This window comes from Mustelus asterias, chromosome 14, assembly GCF_964213995.1.
Source record: "Mustelus asterias chromosome 14, sMusAst1.hap1.1, whole genome shotgun sequence".
NCBI classification, from domain to species: Eukaryota; Metazoa; Chordata; class Chondrichthyes; order Carcharhiniformes; family Triakidae; genus Mustelus; species Mustelus asterias.
In genome coordinates this window covers 2,435,948-2,459,773 of record NC_135814.1, presented here as the reverse complement: position 1 = coordinate 2,459,773, position 23,826 = coordinate 2,435,948, and the positions used below count along the sequence as shown (strand labels likewise).

The following is a 23,826-nucleotide window of genomic DNA, read 5'->3' as shown; positions in this document are numbered from 1 at the left end:
TGAGGGTGAGTACAGAGGTCGGAGGGTGAATCACACTGGCGATTAAACTGTCCGTATTCCTCTAGAGGATGAATCAGAACCCCAGTCACTGTCCACTCAGGTAATTCTTGCAGAGACTTGACCTCTGAGATCAAAGGTCTTGAAGGGCAACTGGTTGTCCAGATAAAATCAGCATGAGTGACTTGGATGCACAGATGGGCCCATTTCAAGATGACCTGAAAGTACAGCTGTTAACTTATCTGGGTTAAGCCAGGCAGAAAGGAGACAAATGATCATGAGAGACTCCTGCCTTTGTCACTCCCCAGTTTCAGGAAGTCCACGGGGGTGAATGTGAGGAGCTCTCGGTTTTCTGCCAAACATTCCAATGCAGAGGAGATGAAGCCATCAGCCACTTCCTCAGTGTATCTTACAGCACAGGAGGTCATTTATCCCATCATGCCTGTGCTAGCCCTTTGAAAGAATATCCCAATTAGCCCCACTCTGCTCTTTCTCCAGAGTCCTGTGATTATTTCCTTCACAAGTTTTTATCCAATTCCGCTTTTGAAAGTTATTATTGAATCTGCTTCTGCTGGCCATTTGGGCAGCGCCTTCCAGATCATAATTCTCCTAACTCGCTCTCTTTTTTTTGCCAATTGACTTAAATCTGTGTCCCCCTGGTTACTGAACCTCCGTAAGAAGTCTCACAACGCCAGGTTAAAGTCCAACACGTTTATTTGGCAGCACAAGCTTTCGGAGCGCTGCTCTTTCATCAGGTGAGTGAGGACTTGTGTTCACAAACAGAGCATATACAGACGCAAAGAGTTTGGCAGCAGAAGCTCCGAAAGCTTCTGCTGCCAAATAAACGTGTTGAACTTCAACCTGGTGTTGTGAGACTTCTTACTGTGCTTACCCCAGTCCAATGCCGGCATCTCCACATACTGATCTTCCGCCAGTGAAAAATCTGACTCCATCAGAACTGCTCACAATTTTGAACACCTCAATTAAATCTCATTTGATATCTGAATGTTACTCTGTGGGTTAAATGCTGCTTATTTACCCCCCTGTGGTCAGTGTTATGGACATACTGGAGCTATGAGGACCAGTCACACTCTTGCATGTGGCTCACCTGTTTCACAAAAGGAAATAACGATTGTCTTGGCTTTCCTTGCTGGCCTGAATCGTGGGGAGGTCTGGAACAGGGGCCGTGCATTGGAATGTCTACGGCTGCTGAGACAATGGCACTGACTAGTTGGGTGTTTCATTGGCTGTCCAAACAGTGTTTCTCCCATCTTAAACAATAGTGCTGTCAGAATAACACTCTTTTGCTCCAATTACATTTCATCTTGGATCTCTCGGTGCCTGGGGTGTAAACCGAGAGTCAGACATTTCACCTACAAGTTACGAGGCACAAACATTTTCCCAATGGAATATCAGCTGGGAAAGTATGACAGCATCCGAGGGAAACAGAGTTTAAGTGATGGAAGGGTGTCAGTGTCTGAGGGAGGGGGAGTGACACTGAGGGAGGGGGAGTGTCGCTGAGGGAGGGGGAGTGTCGCTGAGGGAGGGGAGTGTCGCTGAGGGAGGGGAGTGTCGCTGAGGGAGGGGGAGTGTCGCAGAGGGAGGGGAGTGTCGCTGCGGGAAGGGGAGTGTCGCTGGGGGAGGGGAGTGTCGCTGAGGGAGGGGAGTGTTTCTGAGGGAGGGGAGTGTCGCTGAGGGAGGGGGAGTGTCGCTGAGGGAGGGGGAGTGTCGCTGAGGGAGGGGGAGTGTCGCTGAGGGAGGGGAGTGTCGCTGAGGGGGGGTGTCGCTGAGGGAGGGGGAGTGTCGCTGAGGGAGGGGAGTGTCTCTGAGGGAGGGGGAGTGTCGCTGAGGGAGGGGGAGTGTCGCAGAGGGAGGGGAGTGTCGCTGAGGGAGAGGGAGTGTCGCAGAGGGACGGAGAGGGGGAGTGTCACTGAGGGAGGGGGAGTGTTGCTGAGGGAGGGGTGTGTCAGTGAGGGAGGAGGAGTGTCACTGAGGGAGGGGGATTGTCGCTGGGGGAGGGGAGTGTCGCTGGGGGAGGGGAGTGTCGCTGGGGGAGGGGGTGTCGCTGAGGGACGGGGAGGGGGAGTGTCACTGAGGGAGGGGGAGTGTTGCTGAGGGAGGGGTGTGTCAGTGAGGGAGGGGGAGTGTTGCTGAGGGAGGGGAGTGTCAATGAGGGAGGGGTAGTGTCGCTGAGAGAGGGTAGAGTCTTTGTGGGAGGGGGAGTGTCCCTGGGGAGGGGAGTGTCAATGAGGGAGGGGGAGTATCGTTGAGGTAGGGGGAGGGGGAGTGTCACTGAGGGAGGGGGAGTGTCGCTGAGGGAGGGGGAGTGTCGCTGAGGGAGGGGAGTGTCGCTGGGGGAGGTGAGTGTCGCTGGGGGAGGGGGAGTCTCGCTGAGGGACGGGGAGGGGGAGTGTCACTGAGGGAGGGGAGTGTCAATGAGGGAGGGAGAGTGTCGCTGAGGGAGGGGGAGTGTCAATGAGGGAGGGGGAGTGTCGCTGTTTGGGGGGGTGTGGGAGGGGGAATGTCGCTGAGGGAGGGGAGTGTCGCTGTTTGTGGGGGGTGTGGGACGGGGAGTGTCGCTGAGGGAGGGGAGTGTCGCTGAGGGAGGGGAGTGTCGCTGGGGGAGGGGAGTGTCGCTGTTTGTGGGGGGTGTGGGACGGGGAGTGTCGCTGGGGGAGGGGAGTGTCGCTGAGGGAGGGGAGTGTCGCTGGGGGAGGGGAGTGTCCCTGGGGGAGGGGAGTGTCGCTGTTTGTGGGGGGTGTGGGAGGGGGAGTGTCAATGAGGGAGGGGGAGTGTCGCTGTTTGGGGGGGTGTGGGAGGGGGAATGTCGCTGAGGGAGGGGAGTGTCGCTGTTTGTGGGGGGTGTGGGACGGGGAGTGTCGCTGAGGGAGGGGAGTGTCGCTGAGGGAAGGGAGTGTCGCTGGGGGAGGGGAGTGTCGCTGTTTGTGGGGGGTGTGGGACGGGGAGTGTCGCTGGGGAAGGGGAGTGTCGCTGAGGGAGGGGAGTGTCGCTGGGGGAGGGGAGTGTCCCTGGGGGAGGGGAGTGTCGCTGTTTGTGGGGGGTGTGGGAGGGGGAGTGTCACTGGGGGAGGGGAGTGTCGCTGTTTGCGGGGGGTGTGGGAGGGGGTGTGTCACTGTTTGTGGGGGGTGTGGGAGGGGGTGTGTCACTGTTTGCGGAGAGTGTGGGAGGGTGAGTGTCGCTGGGGGAGGGGAGTGTCGCTGTTTGCGGGGGGTGTGGGAGGGGGTGTGTCACTGTTTGCGGAGGGTGTGGGAGGGGGAGTGTCGCTGGGGGAGGGGAGTGTCGCTGTTTGCGGGGAGTGTGGGAGGGGGAGTGTCGCTGGGGGAGGGGAGTGTCGCTGGGGGAGGGGAGTGTCACTGTTTGCGGGGAGTGTGGGAGGGGGAGTGTCGCTGGGGGAGGGGAGTGTCGCTGTTTGCGGGGAGTGTGGGAGGGGGAGTGTCGCTGGGGGAGGGGAGTGTCGCTGGGGGAGGGGAGTGTCACTGTTTGCGGGGAGTGTGGGAGGGGGAGTGTCGCTGGGGGAGGGGAGTGTCGCTGTTTGCGGGGGGTGCGGTAGGGGGAGTGTCATTCTCGCCGGTCTCTGGAGAGATTGTGCTGCTCGTATTGATGCTGTTAGTTATTTGTCGTTTCTGCTTTGCCCCAGGTGTCAGGTCACAGACTACAAGCCCTGAGGAGATGGGACCGACATCCAGACGACGAACTACTAGTGAGGGGCAGTATGAGAACAGTGGCAATGATAGTGCTGGCTCCCGGAGCCCACCCTTGCGTTCCCCAGTACGCTGCGTGTCCCCTGAGCTGGCTAGTTCTATTGCTGCTAACCCAGGTGGACGACCCAAGGAGGTGAGATTGTGCTGACTGGGTTTTGGGGTTTTATTGCAGACACTGACTCTCACTGAGGTCGGGTAAGCCTCATTCCAGCTCCTGTCGCTGATCCCTGCTGGTCCACTGTGTGTGTTAGGCTGCGCTCGGGGATTGCTGAAGTGACTGGCTTTCCCAGGGAATGAGATTTGAATGTTGTGGGCAGTTAGGGAGAACGACAAGTCATTCCCACACAGATATCAGCAGCTGGGATTTGTTTCTGATTGAAAGAATTGCACCTCCGCCCAATGAGGGATATCAGCAGCCTGTATAACCCCAGTCAGACTGTGATACCCCTGGAGGATAATCCACCTTCAGTATACGGGAGGGCATCCAGCTCAAAACATCTGGTTTCGAGCGTTCCCAATGTCCTCAATTACAAATTCACATCAAAAGTTTTAATTTGGAACTGCCTGATTTCAAGAAGAAATTAGATACAGCTCTTGGGGCTAAAGGGATCAAGGGATGTAGGGGAAGGCGAGGGGGGAGGGGGGAATCAGGATATTGTACTCGATGGTCAGCCATGATCAAGATCAATGGCGGAGCAGGGTGAGAGGGCCGAATGGCCTTCTCCTGCTTCTAGTTTCTATGCTTCTATTAATTTGACATCAAATGTGATGTGTGCGCAAAAATAACGAGTGCACTTAAAAGCTATTTCAATGTACACGCTGTGCTATCCAGTGAGCTCAAAGCTGCCAAATACACTCAAAGCTATCCAGTACGCTCAACATTATCAACTGAGGGCTGAATGGCCTCTGATGTCCCTGTGTAACAGCTGAAGGGACTGAATGGCCTGCACCTGTTTGTTTGATTTGATAATGCTTCGAGTGCAGACTCACACCTGAGTTGAAGATGAAGAGTGTTTAGATTCGAATCTTACACTTCTCTCATCTTGCTGCTCTTTTCTTTTAACTGTCTTCATCACTTTGTCTCGCTCTGTCGTTACCAGCCCAACATGCACAGCTACAGAGAAGCATTCGAAGAGATGGAAAGATCACCAACCAGTCCCAGCAGTGGGGGTGAGAACTGTTTTTTTATTGGGTGATATATTTTACTCTTTACCTCAATCAGTGAATTCCTGCATTCCCAGAATTGTGGAAAGTGAAGGAAACAGGAAAGATTATCTGTGTCAAATCAGCCTGCCACATGTCACACATACACACACCAAACTAATCCCACTGCCCCACTCTCTCCCCATAGCCCTGTATCAACGCCAATCTCATCCCACTGCCCCACTCTCTCCCCATAGCCCTGTATCAACGCCAATCTCATCCCTCTGCCCCACTCTCTCCCCATAGCCCTGTATCAACACCAATCTCATCCCTCTGCCCCACTCTCTCCCCATAGCCCTGTATCAACACCAATCTCATCCCTCTGCCCCACTCTCTCCCCGTAGCCCTGTATCAACACCAATCTCATCCCTCTGCCCCACTCTCTCCCCATAGCCCTGTATCAACACCAATCTCATCCCTCTGCCCCACTCTCTCCCCATAGACCTGTATCAACACCAATCTCATCCCACTGCCCCGCTCTCTCCCCATAGCCCTGTATCAACACCAATCTCATCCCACTGCCCCACTCTCTCCCCATAGCCCTGTATCAACACCAATCTCATCCCTCTGCCCCACTCTCTCCCCATAGCCCTGTATCAACACCAATCTCATCCCACTGCCCCACTCTCTCCCCATAGACCTGTATCAACACCAATCTCATCCCACTGCCCCGCTCTCTCCCCATAGCCCTGTATCAACACCAATCTCATCCCTCTGCCCCACTCTCTCCCCATAGACCTGTATCAACACCAATCTCATCCCACTGCCCCACTCTCTCCCCATAGACCTGTATCAACACCAATCTCATCCCACTGCCCCACTCTCTCCCCATAGCCCTGTATCAACACCAATCTCATCCCTCTGCCCCACTCTCTCCCCGTAGCCCTGTATCAACACCAATCTCATCCCTCTGCCCCACTCTCTCCCCATAGCCCTGTATCAACACCAATCTCATCCCACTGCCCCACTCTCTCCCCATAGCCCTGTATCAACACCAATCTCATCCCTCTGCCCCACTCTCTCCCCATAGCCCTGTATCAACGCCAATCTCATCCCTCTGCCCCACTCTCTCCCCATAGCCCTGTATCAACACCAATCTCATCCCTCTGCCCCACTCTCTCCCCATAGCCCTGTATCAACACCAAACTAATCCCACTGCCCCACTCTCTCCCCATAGCCCTGTATCAACGCCAATCTCATCCCTCTGCCCCACTCTCTCCCCATAGCCTTGCTGCAAATTATACAGGCCTTGGTGAGGCCACAGCTGAAATATTGTGTGCAGTTTTGGTCTCCTTATCTGAGGAAGGATGTTATTGGGGGTGTCCAGAACCAGGGGGTCACAAAGTAGACAGTTTAGGACAGAGATAAGGAGACATTTCTTCACTCAGAGAGTGGTGAGCCTGTGGAATTCACTACCACTGCCCCGCTGTCTCCACATAACCCAGTATCAATGGCCAAGCTAATCCTACTGCCCCGCTCTCTCCCCATTGCCCTGCATCAATCCCCAAACTATTCCCACTATCCTGCTCTGTCCCCATAGCCCAATATCAAGGCAAAACTAATCCCACTACCCCGCTCGTCCCCCATAGCCCTGTATTGATCCCAACTAATCCCACTGCCCACTCTCTCCCCATAGCCCTGTATCAATCCCAGACTATTCCCATGTCCTGCTATCTCTCCATTGCCCTGTATCAATCGCCAAACTAATCCCACTGCCCTGCTCTCTCCCCATAGACCTGTAACAATCCCCAAACTAATCCCACTGCCCCACTCTCTCCCCATAGACCTGTAACAATCCCCAAACTAATCCCACTGTCACGCTCTCTCCCTATAGCCCTGTATCAATCCCCAAACTAATCCCACAGTCCCGCTCTATCCCCATAGCCCTGTATCAATCCCCAAACTAATCCCACAGTCACGCTCTCTCCCTATAGCCCTGTATCAATCCCCAAACTAATCCCACAGTCCCGCTCTATCCCCATAGCCCTGTATCAATCCCAAACTAATCCCACTGCCCCGCTCTATCCCCATAGCCCTGTATCAATTCCAAACTCATCATATGAACATTAGAATGAGGGGCCGGAGTAGACGATGCAGTCCTACGATCCCGCTCGCTCCATCAATGAATGAGACCATGGCTGATATTTTACTTCCCGGTCTATCCTCATATCCCTTGATATTTTTAATATGTAGAAATTGATCGATCCGTCATGAACATACCCGATGACTGAGTCTCCATAGCCCTCTGGGATAGAGAATTCCAAAGATTCACCACCCTCTGAGTGAAGAATTTCTTCCTCACCTGAGTCTGGAATTGCCTCCCTCTCATTCTGAGACTGTGTTGACTGGCTCGAGAACTCCCAGCCAGAGGAACCATCCTTCCCACATTGGACAAGTCGAGTCCTGGAAGAATTCTTTACGCAGAACGCAATCACATCTCTAAATTCTAAAGAATAAAGGCATAATCTATTTAATCGTTCCTCATTGGACAATCCCTCCATCCCAGGAGTTAGATTTGTAAACCTTCATTGCACTCACTCTGTGGAAAGTCCATCTTTCCTTCAGCAAAGAGTCTAGAACTGCACACAATGCTTCCGGTGCAGCCTCAGCAGGACACGAAACAGATACTGTAAAACTCCTTACTCCAAAACCATCATTATCATAAAGACCAACGTTTGTCTTCCTCATTGTTTGCTGTATCTGCAAGTTTGCTTTCAGTGACTCATGAACAAAGACAGCCAAATCCCTTTGATGGTCCACACTGCCCAACCTCTCGCCATTTAAGAAATACTCTGTGGCCAAAATTTTCCAACCATTCCTGCTGGCAGCTTCTTCTGCTCGCGTTGATGATGACCACCCCTCCCCACCGTCCTGAGGATTCCCTGGCAGCAGAGGGTATCCCAGATCATACACTGATACACTGTGTCCCAGCGGACTGTGTCCCAGCAGACTGTGTCCCAGGAAACTGTATCCCAGCAGACTGTGTCCCAGGAAACTGTATCCCAGCAGACTGTGTCCCAGCCAACTGCAACTCAGCAGACTTCATCTCAGCAGACTGCATCCCAGAAGACGATATCCCAGCAGACTATATCCCAGCGGATTGAGTCCAGAAGAATGTATCCCAGCAAACAGTGTCCCAGACTGCATCCCAGCAAACTATATCCCGGACTGTATCCCAGCGGATTGTGTCCCGGAAGAATCTATCCCAGCAAACTGTGTCCCAGACTGTATCCCAGCAGACTGTGTCCCAGATTGTATCCCAGCAGACCGTGTCCCAGAAGATGGTATCCCAGCAGACCATACCCCGACAGACTGTATCCAAGCTGACTGTATCCCAGCAGACTGCGTCCCAGCAGACTGCGTCCCAGCAGACTGCGTCCCAGCAGACTGCGTCCCAGCAGACTGTGTCCCAGCAGACTGTGTCCCAGCAGACTGTATCCCAGCAGACTGTATCCCAGCTGACTCTGTCCCAGCAGATGGTGTCCCAGCACACTGTATCCCTGTGTCCCAGCCGACTGTGTCCCAGCAGACTGTGTCCCAGCAGACTGTATCCCAGCTGACTCTGTCCCAGCAGATGGTGTCCCAGCACACTGTATCCCTGTGTCCCAGCCGACTGTGTCCCAGCAGACTGTGTCCCAGCAGACTGTGTCTCTGCGTCCTGTGCCTTGGGGCTAAATTTCCTGACATTGGCACGAACTGGGAGTCACAAGCCACACGCGTCAGAAATGAGATTGGTGAAAAAATGTGAGCAAGTGTTTGAAATGGCCTCACTGGGGTATTAACTGTCCAGCCCAATCTGCATGCCAGCCCAGCTACAGGAGGCTTTCCCGGGGACTGGAATGCTTCGAGCAGCTATTTGGACTGCCCGGCTCCCCTGCCTTCCAACCTGTCACTCCCACTGGGAGAATACTGACATTTTATCAAGTTGACTCCTTTCTCTGTCTCCTTTTCTAAGTTTTAAACCTCTTGTTTTATTGCAGCTGTCCGGTCACCACCAGGACTAGCTAAGACCCCACTCTCTGCACTGGGCCTGAAACCTCACAATCCAGCTGATGTTCTCCTCCAGTCAGCAGCTCTCGGACAAGGTAAGGTCATCCCTTAACACAACAGTCAACCCTACACAAAGCTGCATCACAGAGAGGAAAGCAAAACGCAGAGTGAGAGAGAGAGAAAGAGGCAGAGATGAAGAGGAAGACAGACATGGAGGTGGAGACGGAGGGGGAGACAGAGAGGGAGAAGAGAGTTGGAGACAGAGAGAGCAAGAAGGAGATGGAGAAGAGGGTGGCAAATACTGCAAAATCTCTTGGCTCCGGCATTGCTGACCACCTGTTACCTGCTGTGTTTCCTATGGTTGGGGCTTCCCAGTCAGAATGTATTAAAAATGAACAGTCAGAAGTCTCACAACACCAGGTTAAAGTCCAACAGGTTGATTTGGTATCACGAACTTTCAGAGAGCTGCTCCTTCATCAGGTGAGGGAGGCTGCATTTATTAACCTTTGATCTTACCAAAGCCACCTACTTTAGGGAGATGAAAATGATCCTCCTGGACTTAGACCGACCAGGCAAAACTGAAATTTGCAGATGACACAAAGTGAGGAGAGTAGCGAGGAACGTCACATAGCACAGACTGGCTGGCAGAATGGGCTGGCGGAATGGGATGGCTGGTGGGCAGAATGGGCTGGCAGGATGGGCTGGCAGGATGGGCTGGCAGGATGTGCTGGCAGGATGGGCTGGCAGGTGGAATGGGCTGGTGGGCAGAATGGGCTGGTGGGCAGAATGGGCTGGCAGGATGGGCTGGCGGGATGGGCTGGTGGGATGGGCTGGCAGGATGGGCTGACAGGATGGGCTGGCAGGATGGGCTGGCAGGATGTGCTGACAGGATGGGCTGGCAGGATGGGCTGGCAGGATGGGCTGGCAGGATGGGCTGGCGGGATGGGCTGGCAGGATGGGCTGGCGGGATGGGCTGGCGGGATGGGCTAGCAGGATGGGCTGGCAGGCGGATGTTCTGGTCGCCGTATTATAGGAAAGATGTGGAAGTGTTGGAAAGGGTGCAGAGGAGATTTACCAGGATGTTGCCTGGTATGATGGGAAAATCGTATGAGGAGCTTGAGGTTGTTTTTGTTAGAGAGAAGAAGGTTAAGAGGTGACTTAATAGAGGCATACAAGATGATCAGAGGATTAGATAGGATGGATAGTGAGAGCCTTTTTCCTCGGATGGTGATGGCTAGCACGAGGGGACATAGCTTTAAATTGAGGGGTGAGAGATATAGGACAGATGTTAGAGGTAGGTTCTTTACTCAGAGAGGAGTAAGGGTGTGGAATGCCCTGCCTGCAGCAGTAGTGGACTCGTCAACATGAAGATCATTCAAATGGTTATTGGATAAACATATGGATGATATTGGAATAGTGTAGATTAGAGGGGCTTTAGATTGGTTTCATTGGTCGGCGCAACATCGAGGACCGAAGGGCCTGTACTGCGCTGTAGTGTTCTATGTTCTATGTTCTATGAATGAGCTGGCGGATAGCAGGTGAAGTTTAATCCAGAAAAGTGTCAAGTGATTTATTCTGGTCGGAAGATTGAGGAGAAACAATATAAATGGAACAATTTGAAAAGGGACACAGAAACAGAGAGAGCCAGAGGTGAATGTACACAAATCATCAAAGGTGACAGAACCTTTATAAAACACCAGTTCATCCCCAACAACTGCATTAAACTCCGGGCTCCACCCTTGAGGAAGAACATGAAGGATTCAAAAAGAATAGAGAGGAGATTCACTGGACTGGGATCAGGGATGAGGGAATAAAGTTAACTTGAAGACACAGGAGGAGCTGGGGTTGTTCTGCAAAGAGCAGAGTTGATTATGGAGATTTAACCGAGGTGTTCAAATTCTGAAAGTGTTCAGATGAATAAAGAGAAACGATTTCCAATGGGTGAAAGGTCAATAATCAGATCACACAGACTGAAGGTCATTGCCAAAAGAAGCTCAACCAAAAAATTAAAAAGCACTCTTCAGTTACAGGCACAGTTTCTCCTGGCATTGATGTATTATCTATGAGTAATAATTTTTTTCACCCAGTGAGTAGTTAGCGTTTGGAATGCACTGCCTCACTGTGTGCTGGAGGCAGGTTCAATCGAAGCATTCAAAATGGAATTAGATTGTATCTGAAAAGGAAGAGTGTGTGGAGTTATGGAGAGAAGGTGGAGGGATGGAAAGATGTGAGATGTGGGAGATCCGTGACGTTTCCAGCATCTCAGACGACTATGTCTGCAGGAAGTGCACCCAATTGCAGCTCCTTACAGACTGGTTGGAGCAGCAGATGAATGCAAGTAGGAGCATGAAGGAGGCAGAAAGCGTCATAGATAGGAGCTTCAGAGATGTGGTCACACCGAAGGTGCAGGCAGATAGATGGGTGACCACCAGAAGGGACAGGCAGTCAGTGCAGGAATCCCCTGTGGTCATCCCCCTCTCTAACAAGGGCGGCACGGTAGCACAGTGGTGAGCACTGCTGCTTCACAGCTCCAGGGTCCCGGGTTCGATTCCCGGCTCGGGTCACTGTCTGTGTGGAGTTTGCACATTCTCCTCGTGTCTGCGTGGGTTTCCTCCGGGTGCTCCGGTTTCCTCCCACAGTCCAAAGATGTGCGGGTTAGGTTGATTGGCCAGGTTAAAAATGCGTAGGTTACAGGGATTAGCGGGTAAATATGTGGGGGTAGGGCCTGGGTGGGATTGTGGTCGGTGCAGACTCGATGGGCCGAATGGCCTCCTTCTGCACTGTAGGGTTTCTATAAAAAAAAGTATACTGTTTTGGATACTGTTGGGGGAGATGGGCTATCAGGGGATACCAGCAGCAGCAGCCAAAGCAGTGGCAACACAGCTGACTCTGTTGTTAAGCAGGGAGGGACAAAGAGGACTAGAGCATCAGTTATAGGGGACTCTATAGTTAGGGGTGCAGATCGGTGTTTCTGTGGACGTGATAGAGACTCCAGGATGGTATGTTGCCTCCCTGGTGCCAGGATCCAGGATATCTCTGAACGGATAGAAAACATTCTGAAGGGAGAGGGTGAACAGCCAGAGGTCGTGGTACATATTGGTACTAATGACATGATGTGGAGATGCCGGCGTTGGATGGGGTGAACACAGTAAGAAGTCAAACAACACCAGGTTAAAGTCCAACAGGTTTATTTGGAAGCAAATGCCACTAGCTTTCGGAGCGTTGCTCCTTTGTCAGGTGGAGTGGGAGATGTGCTCAGAAACAGGCCATACAGAGACACAAACTAAATTTACAGAATAATGATTGGAATGCTAATCAAGCTAATCAATGCTAATACAGCTAATCAAGTCTTAAAGGTACAGACAATGTGAGTGGAGAGAGCATTAAGCACAGGTTAAAGAGATGTGTATTGTCTCCAGACAGGACAGCTAGTGAGATTTTGCAAGTCCAGGAAAGTTGTGGGGGTTACTGATAGTGCGACATGAACCCAAGATCCCGGTTGAAGCCGTCCTCATGTGTGCGGAACTTGGCTATCAGTTTCTGCTCAGCGACCCTGCGGTGTCGTGTGTCGTGAAGGCCGCTTTGGAGAATGTTTACCCGAAGATCAGAGGCTGAATGCTCGTGACTGCTGAAGTGCTCCCCAACAGGAAGAGAGCAGTCTTGCCTGGTGATTGTCGAGCGGTGTTCATGCATCCGTTGTCGTAGCGCGCCACAGCGAAAAGCCGCACCAACCTCCTCAGAAGACAAACACGGGACACGGTGGACAGAGTACCCTTCGTCGTCCAGTACTTCCCCGGCGCGGAGAAGCTACGGCATCTCCTCCGGAGCCTTCAACATGTCATCGATGAAGACGAACATCTTGCCAAGGCCATCCCCACACCCCCACTTCTTGCCTTCAAACAGCCGCACAACCTCAACAGACCATTGTCCGCAGCAAACTACCCAGCCTTCAGGAGAACAGTGACCACGACACCACACAACCCTGCCACAGCAACCTCTGCAAGACGTGCTGGATCATCGACACAGATGCCATCATCTCACGTGAGAACACCATCCACCAGGTACACGGTACATACTCTTGCAACTCGGCCAACGTTGTCTACCTGATACGCTGCAGGAAAGGATGTCCCGAGGCATGGTACATTGGGGAGACCATGCAGACGCTACGACAACGGATGAATGAACACCGCTCGACAATCACCAGGCAAGACTGCTCTCTTCCTGTTGGGGAGCACTTCAGCGGTCACGGGCATTCAGCCTCTGATCTTTGGGTAAGCGTTCTCCAGGGCAGCCTTCACGACACACGACACCGCAGGGTCGCTGAGCAGAAACTGATAGCCAAGTTCCGCACACATGAGGACGGCCTCAACCGGGATCTTGGGTTCATGTCACACTATCTGTAACCCCCACAACTTGCCTGGACTTGCAAAATCTCACGAACTGTCCTGGCTGGAGACAATACACATCTCTTTAACCTGTGCTTAATGCTCCCTCCACTCACATTGTCTGTACCTTTAAGACTTGATTAGCTGTATTAGCATTGATTAGCTTGATTAGCATTCCAATCATTATTCTGTAAATTGAGTTTGTGTCTCTGTATGCCCTGTTTGTGAGCACATCTCCCACTCCACCTGACGAAGGAGCAGCAAGCGAAAGCTAGTGGCATTTGCTACCAAATAAACCTGTTGGACTTTAACCTGGTGTTGTTTGACTTTTTACGAATGACACAGGTAGGAGGAGTGATGAGGTCTTGCAGCAGCAGTTTAGGGAGTTAGGTAGAAAGTTAAAAAGCAGGACCTCTAGGGTTGTAATCTCAGGATTGCTCCCGTGCCACATGCGAGTGAGGCGAGGAATAGGAAGATAGTGCAGCTCAACATGTGGCTAAACAGCTGGTGTAGGAGGGAGGGTTTCAGATATCTGGACCATTGGGGTCTCTTCCGGGGCAGATGGGATTTGTACAAGAAGGACGGGTTGCATCTAAACTGGAGGGGCATAAATATTCTGGCCGGGAGGTTTGCTGGTGTCACACGGGAGGATTTAAACTAGTTTGGCAGGGGGGTGGGAACCAAAGCAAAGGTGAATTAGCTGAAGGGGAACCAGAGAGTAGGGCCAGTAAGACCCAGAGAAACAGCAGGCAGGGTGGGGTTGCAAATCAAAGAGGGTCTGGTGGACTGAAGTGCATTTGTTTCAATGCGAGAAGTGTCACAGATAAGGCAGATGAACTTAGAGCTTGGATTAGTACTAGGAACTATGATGTTGTTGCCATTACAGAGATTTGGTTAAGGGAAGGACAGGATTGGCAGCTTAACATTCCAGGGTACAGATGTTTCAAGCGGGATAGAGGGGGATGTAAAAGGGGTGGGGAGTTGCACTACTGGTGAAGGAGAATATCACAGCTGTACTCCGGAGGCACACCTCGGAGGGCTCATACAGCGAGGCAATATGGGTAGAGCTCAGGAATAGGAAAGATGAAGTCACAATGTTGGGGGTTTACTATAGGCCACCCAACTGCCAGTGCGAGATAGAGTAACAGTTATGTAGGCAGATTTGGGCAAGGGGTAAAAGTAACAGGGTTGTTGTGGTGGGAGATTTTAATTTCCTCGATATTGACTGGGACTTAGTGCTAGGGGTGTGGATGGGGCTGAGTTTGTAAGGAGCATCCAGGAGGGTTTCTTGAAACAGTATGTCAATAGTCCAACTAGGGAAGGGGCCATACTGGACCTGGTATTGGGGAATAAGCCTGGCCAGGTGGTCAATATTTCTGTAGGGGAGCAGTTCGGGAACAGTGACCACAATTCAGTAAGCTTTAAGGTACTGATGGATAAAGATAAGTGTAGTCCTCAAGTTATGGCGCTAAATTGGGGGAAGGCTAATTACAACAATATTAGGCAGGAACTGAAGAATGTAGATTGGGAGCAGATGTTTGAGGGCAAATCAACATCTGGCATGTGGGAGGCTTTCAAGTGTAAGTTGATAGGGATTCAGGACCGACACATTCCTGTAAGGATGAAGGATAAGTATGGCAAGTTTTGGGAACCTTGGATAACGAGAGATATTGTGAGCCTAGTCAAAGAGAAAAAGGAAGCATTTGTCAAAGTGAGGAGGCTGGGAACACACAAAGCAAGTGTGGAATACAAGGAAAGTAGAAAGAAACTTAAGGAAGGAATAAAGAGGGCTAAAAGGGGTCACAAAAAAGCCTTGGCCAGCAGGATTAAGGAAAATCCCAAGGCTTTTTATACACATGTAAAGAGCAAAAGGGTAGCCAGGGAGAGGGTTGGCCCACTCAAGGACAAGGGAGGGAATCTATGTGTGGAGCCAGAGGAAATGGGCGAGGTATTAAATGAGTACTTTGCGTCAGTATTCACCAAAGAGAAGGACTTGGTCGATGAGTTTGGGAAAGGATATGTAGATAGTTTGAGTCATGTTGAGATCAAAAAGGAGGAGGTATTGGGGTTCTTGAGAAACATTAAGGGAGACAAGTTCCCAGGGCCTGATGGGATATACCCCAGAATACTGAGAGAGGCAAGGGAGGAAATTGCTGGGACCTTGAGAGAAATCTTTGTATCCTCACTGGCTACAGGGGAGGTACAGTAAGAAGTCTCACAACACCAGGTTAAAGTCCAACAGGTTTATTTGGTAGCATAAGCCACAAGCTTTCGGAGCGCCGCCCCTTCATCAGGTGAGTGGGAGTTCTGTTCACAAACAGGACATATGAAGACACAAACTCAATTTACAAGATAATGGTTGGAATGCGAGTCTTTACACGTAATCAAGTCTTAAAGGTACAGACAATGTGAGTGGAGAGAGGGTTAAGCACAGGTTAAAGAGATGTGTATTGTCTCCAGCCAGGACAGTTAGTGAGATTTTGCAAGCCCAGGCAAGTCATGGGGGTTACAGATAGTGTGACATGAACCCAAGATCCTGGTTGAGGCCATCCTCATGTGTGCGGAACTTGGCTATCAGTTTCACTCAGCGACTCTGCGTTGTTGTGTGTCGTGAAGGCCGCCTTGGAAAACGCTTACCCGAAGATCAGAGGCTGAATGCCCGTGACTGCTGAAGTGTTCCCAAACAGGAAGAGAACGCTCCTGCCTGGTGATTGTCGAACGGTGTTCATTCATCCGTTGTCGCAGTGTCTGCATGGTTTCCCCAATATACCATGCCTCGTGACATCCTTTCCTGCAACGTATCAGGTAGACAACGTTGGCCGAGTTGCAAGAGTAGGTACTGTGTACCTGGTGGATGGTGTTCTCACGTGAGGTGGTGGCATCCGTGTCGATGATCCAGCACGTCTTGCAGAGGTTGCTGTGGCAGGGTTGTGTGATGTCATGTCATTGTCCTCCTGAAGGCTGGGTAGTTTGCTGTGGACAATGGTCTGTTTGAGGTTGTGCGGTTGTTTGAAGGCAAGAAGTGGGGGTGTGGGGATGGCCTTGGCGAGATGTTCGTCTTCATCGATGACATCTTGAAGGCTCCGGAGAAAATGTCGTAGCTTCTCCGCTCCGGGGAAGTACTGGATGACGAAGGGTACTCTGTCCACCGTGTCCTGGGTTTGTCTTCTGAGGAGGTCGGTGCGGTTTTTCGCTGTGGCGCATCGGAACTGTCGATCGATGAGTTGAGCGCCATATCCTGTTCTTATGAGGGCATCTTTCAGCGTCTGGAGGTGTCTGTTGCGATTCTCCTCATCCGAGCAGATCCTGTGTATTCGGAGGGCTTGTCCATAGGGGATGGCTTCTTTTACGTGTTTAGGGTGGAAGCTGGAGAAGTGGAGCATCGTGAGGTTATCCGTGGGCTTTCGGGACAGTGAAATGCTGAGGTGACCGTCCTTGATGGAGATGCGTGTGTCCAAGAATGCAACCGATTCCGGAGAGCAGTCCATGGTGAGTCTGATGGTGGGATAGAACTTCTTGATGTCATTTTATAGTTGTTTCGGTGATTGTTCACCATGAATCCAAAGGAAGAAAATGTCATCGATGTATCTAGTGTATAGCATCAGTTGAAGGTTCTGTGCGGTGAAGATGTCTTGTTCAAACCTGTGCATGAAGATGTTGGCATATTGAGGTGCGAATTTGGTCCCCATGGCTGTTCCATGTGTCTGGATGAAGAACTGGTTGTTGAAGGTGAAGACGTTGTGGTCCAGGATGAAGCGGATGAGTTGTAAAATTGCATCTGGAAACTGGCAGTTGTCGGCGTTGAGTACTGAGGCAGTTGCAGCAATGCCATCGTCATGGGGGATGCTGGTGTAGAGTGCCGAGACATCCGTTGTGACGAGGAGTGCTCCTAGTTCAACTGCTCCATGTGTGCTGAGTTTCTGTAGGAAGTCCATAGTGTCGCGACAAAAGCTGGAAGTTCTTTGTAAAAGGGTTTCAGGATGCCCTCGATGTAGCCGGAGAGGTTCTCACACTGGGTTCAATTGTCTGATACGATGGGACGGCCGGGTGTGTTAGCCTCGTGTGTCTTCGAGAAGCAGTAGAGATATCCAACGCGAGGAGTACTTGGGATGAGAGCATGGAGGGTGCTCTGAAGGTCTGGATCAAAGGTCTTGATCAGTCTGTTGAGTTGACAGGTGTGTTCTTTGGTCGGATCTGCGGGTAACTGTCTGTAGTGTTCCTCGTTGTTCAGTTGTCGGTACACTTCTTTGCAGTAATCCGTTCTCTTCAGTATGACGGTGGCCCCTCCTTTGTCTGCTGGTTTGATGACAATGTTGCGGTTGGTCTTGAGAGCACGTAATGCGTTGCGTTGTGCTTGGGTGACGTTCGGGACTGTCTCGTGAGTGCGGCTGATGAATCTGGCATTGACGCACCTCCTGACGGCTGACATGTCGAGTTGAGGGCAGCGGCCTTCCGGAGGAGTCCAATTCGACTCTTCCCTCTTCGGTTGCTGCACCGCGGATCTCTCTGTCGACTGTTCCGGTTCATTGGCTGTCTCACTGTGTTCGCTGTTGGCCTCTTGGGGTTTGTGGAAGAATTCCCGCAGCCTCATTCGCCTGATGAATTGCTCTGTGTCTGCTGCGAGACTGATGGGGTCTATTTTGGTGGTGGGGCAGAAATTGAGCCCTCGGCTGAGAACTTCGATTTCATCTGGTTGAAGTGTGTAGTCGGACAAGTTGACAATGGACTTCCCTGCAGTGGTACTGTTTTCTACTGTGGTACCGGGGGAGGCTTGGTTGCTGCTGGTGGTGATGCCGAGTTTCTCAAGTTTCCTGTTCTTGGTGTGCATGTAGATGGCGTAGTTCTTTTGTCTCGTCGGCTTGGCAGTGCGGCACTCCCTCAGTACTGACCCTCTGACAGTGCGGCACTCCCTCAGTACTGACCCTCTGACAGTGCGGCACTCCCTCAGTACTGACCCTCTGACAGTGCGGCACTCCCTCAGTACTGACCCTCTGACAGTGCGGCACTCCCTCAGTACTGACCCTCTGACAGTGCAGCACTCCCTCAGTACTGACCCTCTGACAGTGCGACACTCCCTCAGTACTGACCCTCTGACAGTGCGGCATTCCCTCAGTACTGACCCTCTGACAGTGCGACACTCCCTCAGTACTGACCCTCTGACAGTGCGGCACTCCCTCAGTACTGACCCTCTGACAGTGCAGCACTCCCTCAGTACTGACCCTCTGACAGTGCGGCACTCCCTCAGCACTGACCCTCTGACAGTGCGGTACTCCCTCAGTACTGAACCTCTGTCAGTGCTGCGCTCCCTCAGTACTGACCCTCTGACAGTGCAGCACTCCCTCAGTACTGACCCTCTGACAGTGCAGCACTTCCTCAGTACTGACCCTCTGACAGTGCGGCACTCCCTCAGCACTGACCCTCTGACAGTGCGGTACTCCCTCAGTACTGAACCTCTGTCAGTGCTGCGCTCCCTCAGTACTGACCCTCTGACAGTGCAGCAGTCCCTCAGTACTGACCCTCTGACAGTGCAGCACTTCCTCAGTACTGACCCTCTGACAGTGCGGCACTCCCTCAGCACTGGCCCTCTGACAGTGCAGCACTCCCTCAGTACTGACCCTCTGACAGTGCAGCACTTCCTCAGTACTGACCCTCTGACAGTGTGGCACTCCCTCAGTACTGACCCTCTGACAGTGTGGCACTCCCTCAGCACTGGCCCTCTGACAGTGCAGCACTCCCTCAGTACTGACCCTCTGACAGTGCGGCACTCCCTCAGTACTGACCCTCTGACAGTGCGGCACTCCCTCAGTACTGACCCTCTGACAGTGCGGCACTCCCTCAGTACTGACCCTCTGACAGTGCGGCACTCCCTCAGCACTGACCCTCTGACAGTGCGGTACTCCCTCAGTACTGAACCTCTGTCAGTGCTGCGCTCCCTCAGTACTGACCCTCTGACAGTGCAGCACTCCCTCAGTACTGACCCTCTGACAGTGCAGCACTTCCTCAGTACTGACCCTCTGACAGTGCGGCACTCCCTCAGCACTGACCCTCTGACAGTGCGGTACTCCCTCAGTACTGAACCTCTGTCAGTGCTGCGCTCCCTCAGTACTGACCCTCTGACAGTGCAGCAGTCCCTCAGTACTGACCCTCTGACAGTGCAGCACTTCCTCAGTACTGACCCTCTGACAGTGCGGCACTCCCTCAGCACTGGCCCTCTGACAGTGCAGCACTCCCTCAGTACTGACCCTCTGACAGTGCAGCACTTCCTCAGTACTGACCCTCTGACAGTGCGGCACTCCCTCAGCACTGGCCCTCTGACAGTGCAGCACTCCCTCAGTACTGACCCTCTGACAGTGCGGCACTCCCTCAGTACTGACCCTCTGACAGTGCGGCACTCCCTCAGTACTGACCCTCTGACAGTGCGGCACTCCCTCAGTGCTGACCCTCTGACAGTGCGGCACTCCCTCAGTACTGACCCTCTGACAGTGCGGCACTCCCTCAGCACTGGCCCTCTGACAGTGACGTTTTTTTCCCACAGCTCTGTAGTTGGGTTACACTTGCACCATCATGAGAATATATTTGAAAAGAGAACATTTGATCCTCCCTCGCTCTGTAGCCATGTTCTTCAATGGACAATGAATTTATTTATTGGTGCGGCAGGATGAGGACACAGAGAATGTTCAGATCCAGCCCAGTCTGGGGAAATAGTTCTTTCCACCTGGACCACAACTGAGGAGATTTCATAAACACCTTTTTGAGGGATTTCGGATCAAACAGCTTCTGATGCCCTTTCACTGAAAGGCCCGGGAGCTTCGAGAGTTAAATGATGTGGGTCTGGTTTGCAATTCCATGAATCTCGATAATTGAAGGTGATTTGATTGAGGATTTTAGAGTCAATAAAGGATTCTGTGTCGCGACTTATCGAGAAATTATTTCCTCAAGAACTGAAATTTGGATCCTGGCCATTCCGTGGAGATATTCGGATATTTGTTCACACAAGGGTTCCTGACGATGAGGAACACTCTCCATAAAAGGCTCTCAATTCTCGGGGGGCCCAGTTGAAATGTTCCTTCTGAGATTGATAGGTTTTTGTTGGACAAGGCAGGAAAAGGAGAGAGGCAGAGAATTCGGGCTCAGGAACGCATCAGCCAAGATGTAATTAAATGGTGGGACAAATGGGCTGAATGGCCTCCTCCTGTTCCTGACACTGGTTATCATAGGGGATGTTGTGAGCTCGCACAGGTATGGATTCACTTTCCTCACATTCTGTCTGTCTTCTTATCTCCTCAGAGGGAGACAGTAGTCCAGTAGATGGAGAGGGAGAAGGTAAGGGGCTCTGTTCAAACCCACCACCCTGTTTGTCAATCACAGCCATTTAAATCCTCCCTGGTAGCTGTACATTCCACTGCTGACATTAGACCTCAGGCCTTTGTGTGAACCCAACCATTCAAGTCATACAAGGAACAGGAAAATGTATCTCCATTTCTGCAGCTTGGAACTCAATTTACTCATCTCGCTGTTACCAGTTGTTTGCTTGGGGACAGCTGGACATCATTCCGTGTTTGAGGCTGAAGTCGGGGTTATGGGAGGGTGCTGCAAACATTTTTTGGAATTTGAGGAGCAGCTGCTAGTTTGAGTTTTGGAAATGCACTGTCTTCTCCACCTGGTTTTCAGATCCATCAACCAGCAGCTTGTGAAAGAGAAAGTGTGGATTAGATGGAAGAAGGTTGTGGAAAATGAGCACTTGCAGGAAGGAGGCAAACACATCAGACACATCCTTTCACTGCCAGAAACTCTACACACTCCTCAGACGGGCACTCAACTCACAACTACGTTGGAGGCTGGGACCTCCAATGCTGAGTATTCCCGGAATTCGGTATAGGAGGTGTGAGCGCACAAGGGGCAGGGGGAGATCCTGCGTTTCATATCACAGAGCACAACACCAAGGGACTGCAGGCATAAGACCCTTCAGTCTCATAGAAGCGCACTCATCAAAACAGAGACTGTCCCCATCAGGCACTCCCAGGACAGGGATAGTACAGCTGTTTATGAGCAGATCTCCCACTCACCTGACGAAGGAGCAGCGCTCCTAAAGCTAGTGGCATTTGCGACCAAATAAACCTGTCGGACTTTAATCTGGTGTTGTTAGACTCCTTACTGTGTTTACCCCAGTCCAATGCCGGCATCTCCACATCAAACACTCCCAGGACAGGTACAGCACGGGGTTAGATACAGAGTAAAGCTCCCTCTACACTGTCCCCATCAAACACTCCCAGGACAGGTACAGCACGGGGTTAGATACAGAGTAAAGCTCCCTCTTCACTATCTCCGTCAAACACTCCCAGGACAGGTACAGCACGGGGTTAGATACAGAGTAAAGCTCCCTCTACACTGTCCCCATCAAACACTCCCAGGACAGGTACAACACGGGGTTAGATACAGAGTAAAGCTCCCTCTACACTGTCCCCATCAAACACTCCCAGGACAGGTACAGCACGGGGTTAGATACAGAGTAAAGCTCCCTCTACACTGTCCCCATCAAACACTCCCAGGACAGGTGCAGCACGGGGTTAGATACAGAGTAAAGCTCCCTCTACACTGTCCCCATCAAACACTCCCAGGACAGGTACAGCACGGGGTTAGATACAGAGTAAAGCTCCCTCTACACTGTCCCCATCAAACACTCCCAGGACAGGTGCAGCACGGGGTTAGATACAGAGTAAAGCTCCCTCTTAACTGCCCCCATCAAACACTCCCAGGACAGGTACAGCACGGGGTTAGATACAGAGTAAAGCTCCCTCTACACTGCCCCCATCAAACACTCCCAGGACAGGTACAGCACGGGGTTAGATACAGAGTAAAGCTCCCTTTACACTGTCCCCATCAAACACTCCCAGGACAGGTACAGCACGGGTTAGATACAGAGTAAAGCTCCCTCTACACTGTCTCCCATTAAACACACCCAGGACAGGTACAGCACGGGGTTAGATACAGAGTAAAGCTCCCTCTACACTGTCCCCATCAAACACTCCCAGGACAGGTACAGCACGGGGTTAGATACAGAGTAAAGCTCCCTCTACACTGTCTCCCATTAAACACACCCAGGACAGGTACAGCATGGGGTTAGATACAGAGTAAAGCTCCCTCTACACTGTCCCCATCAAACACTCCCAGGACAGGTACTGCACAGGGTTAGATACAGAGTAAAGCTCCCTCTACACTGTTCCCATCAAACACTCGCAGGGGAGATAAAGCATGGGTTTCGATACAGTGTCCAGCTTCCTCCACAGAGGAGATAATGTTTTGTTATTAACTGCTGTGACAAATGCTGGCTCATGATGTCTCACTTAGATATTCTTGAGAAACGATTTTAACTGTAAACACCGTGCAGAGTTCCAGCTCTTACACAGTGGCAAAAGGTCATTTGCCTCATTCTGTTATGCAAATGTTGCCACAGTCAGGGGGACAGGTCAATTGTGCCATCAAAGTGAACATTTTACCTCCTGTACTCTTCATGGGAGCTCCATATCACAGGACAGAATGTCCCATTAATAAAGTGAGATATTGAAACACGAGTATGAAGAATTCTGGAAGATGATGTTGAAAAATTGGTTGAACAGGTTGCAAGGGAGTGTAAAACGAGATTTTGATTTTTAATCACCCGTTTCCTGGCGCTATTGAGGAGTTAACTCCTTCTCACGCTGCTCTCTGCTGCTGCAGTTGATGTTGCAACTGAACAGTTCAGATCCAGGGTAGCACCTGGCCTGATAAATCCAATTTCATTTTTCTTAGAAATGTAGGGAGTGGTTACTGAACAGAATCACAGGAGTCTGCCAATAAACTTCTAAGAAAAGAATAAAAATTTATTAAACAAGATGGACAATATTACACTTCTCCTTCACCCAGTACAATATCTTTTCAGATATATACAGATTTATACAGATAATACAAGTTACTAAAGCTATCTCATACTCTAATCTTCTCAGTAAATACACAGTCCGTGAAATGTGACCAGATTCACCACATGCTGAAACCAACTCATAGATGCCATCCAAAACAATTTCTGCAGATTTTTCATCAATCCCCCAGATGCTTGACACACTGTGAACCAATTGTTCCTCACTGGAACTTTGACTTTCACACACAAGAGTTCCAATCTCCACTCTTGAAGAACATGCCTTCAAGTTTTCTCCCAAATTATGCTTTCTCTTGGATATCTTCACCACGAATCCACCTCCAGGGTTTCAACCTCTCTTTCTGATGTTTCTCTGCCCTGGAGCGCCATGTGCTTTCAAGCGACACCTTCCCCCCAGTCTCTCAGATACCCAGCCATGCCAACAGAACCCTACTGCTTCCTAGGCCTTTATTAAAGAGTCACCAATCTTTGGGCCTCCTTGAATCCCTAGCTTCTCTAGGTTCATAAGGAGGAGGTGTTAGCAATTCTGGAAAGTGTGAAAATAGATAAGTCCCCTGGGCCGGATGGGATTTATCCTAGGATTCTCTGGGAGGCTAGGGAGGAGATTGCAGAGCCT

General features: G+C 51.3%; 1 protein-coding gene across 7 annotated transcripts in view; it reads left to right on the top strand.

The window, feature by feature from the left end:
- The window catches only part of tns1b (tensin 1b), a 668,363-nt gene that overhangs the window by 592,943 nt on the left and 51,594 nt on the right, over nucleotides 1-23,826 (top strand). For all 7 annotated transcript variants that reach the window (XM_078227754.1, XM_078227753.1, XM_078227751.1 and 4 more), the window contains 3 exons: nucleotides 3,656-3,852; nucleotides 4,820-4,889; nucleotides 8,903-9,007. In XM_078227754.1, the coding sequence (XP_078083880.1) occupies nucleotides 3,656-3,852; nucleotides 4,820-4,889; nucleotides 8,903-9,007 (372 nt within the window). The remainder of the gene's footprint in view (nucleotides 1-3,655; nucleotides 3,853-4,819; nucleotides 4,890-8,902; nucleotides 9,008-23,826) is intronic.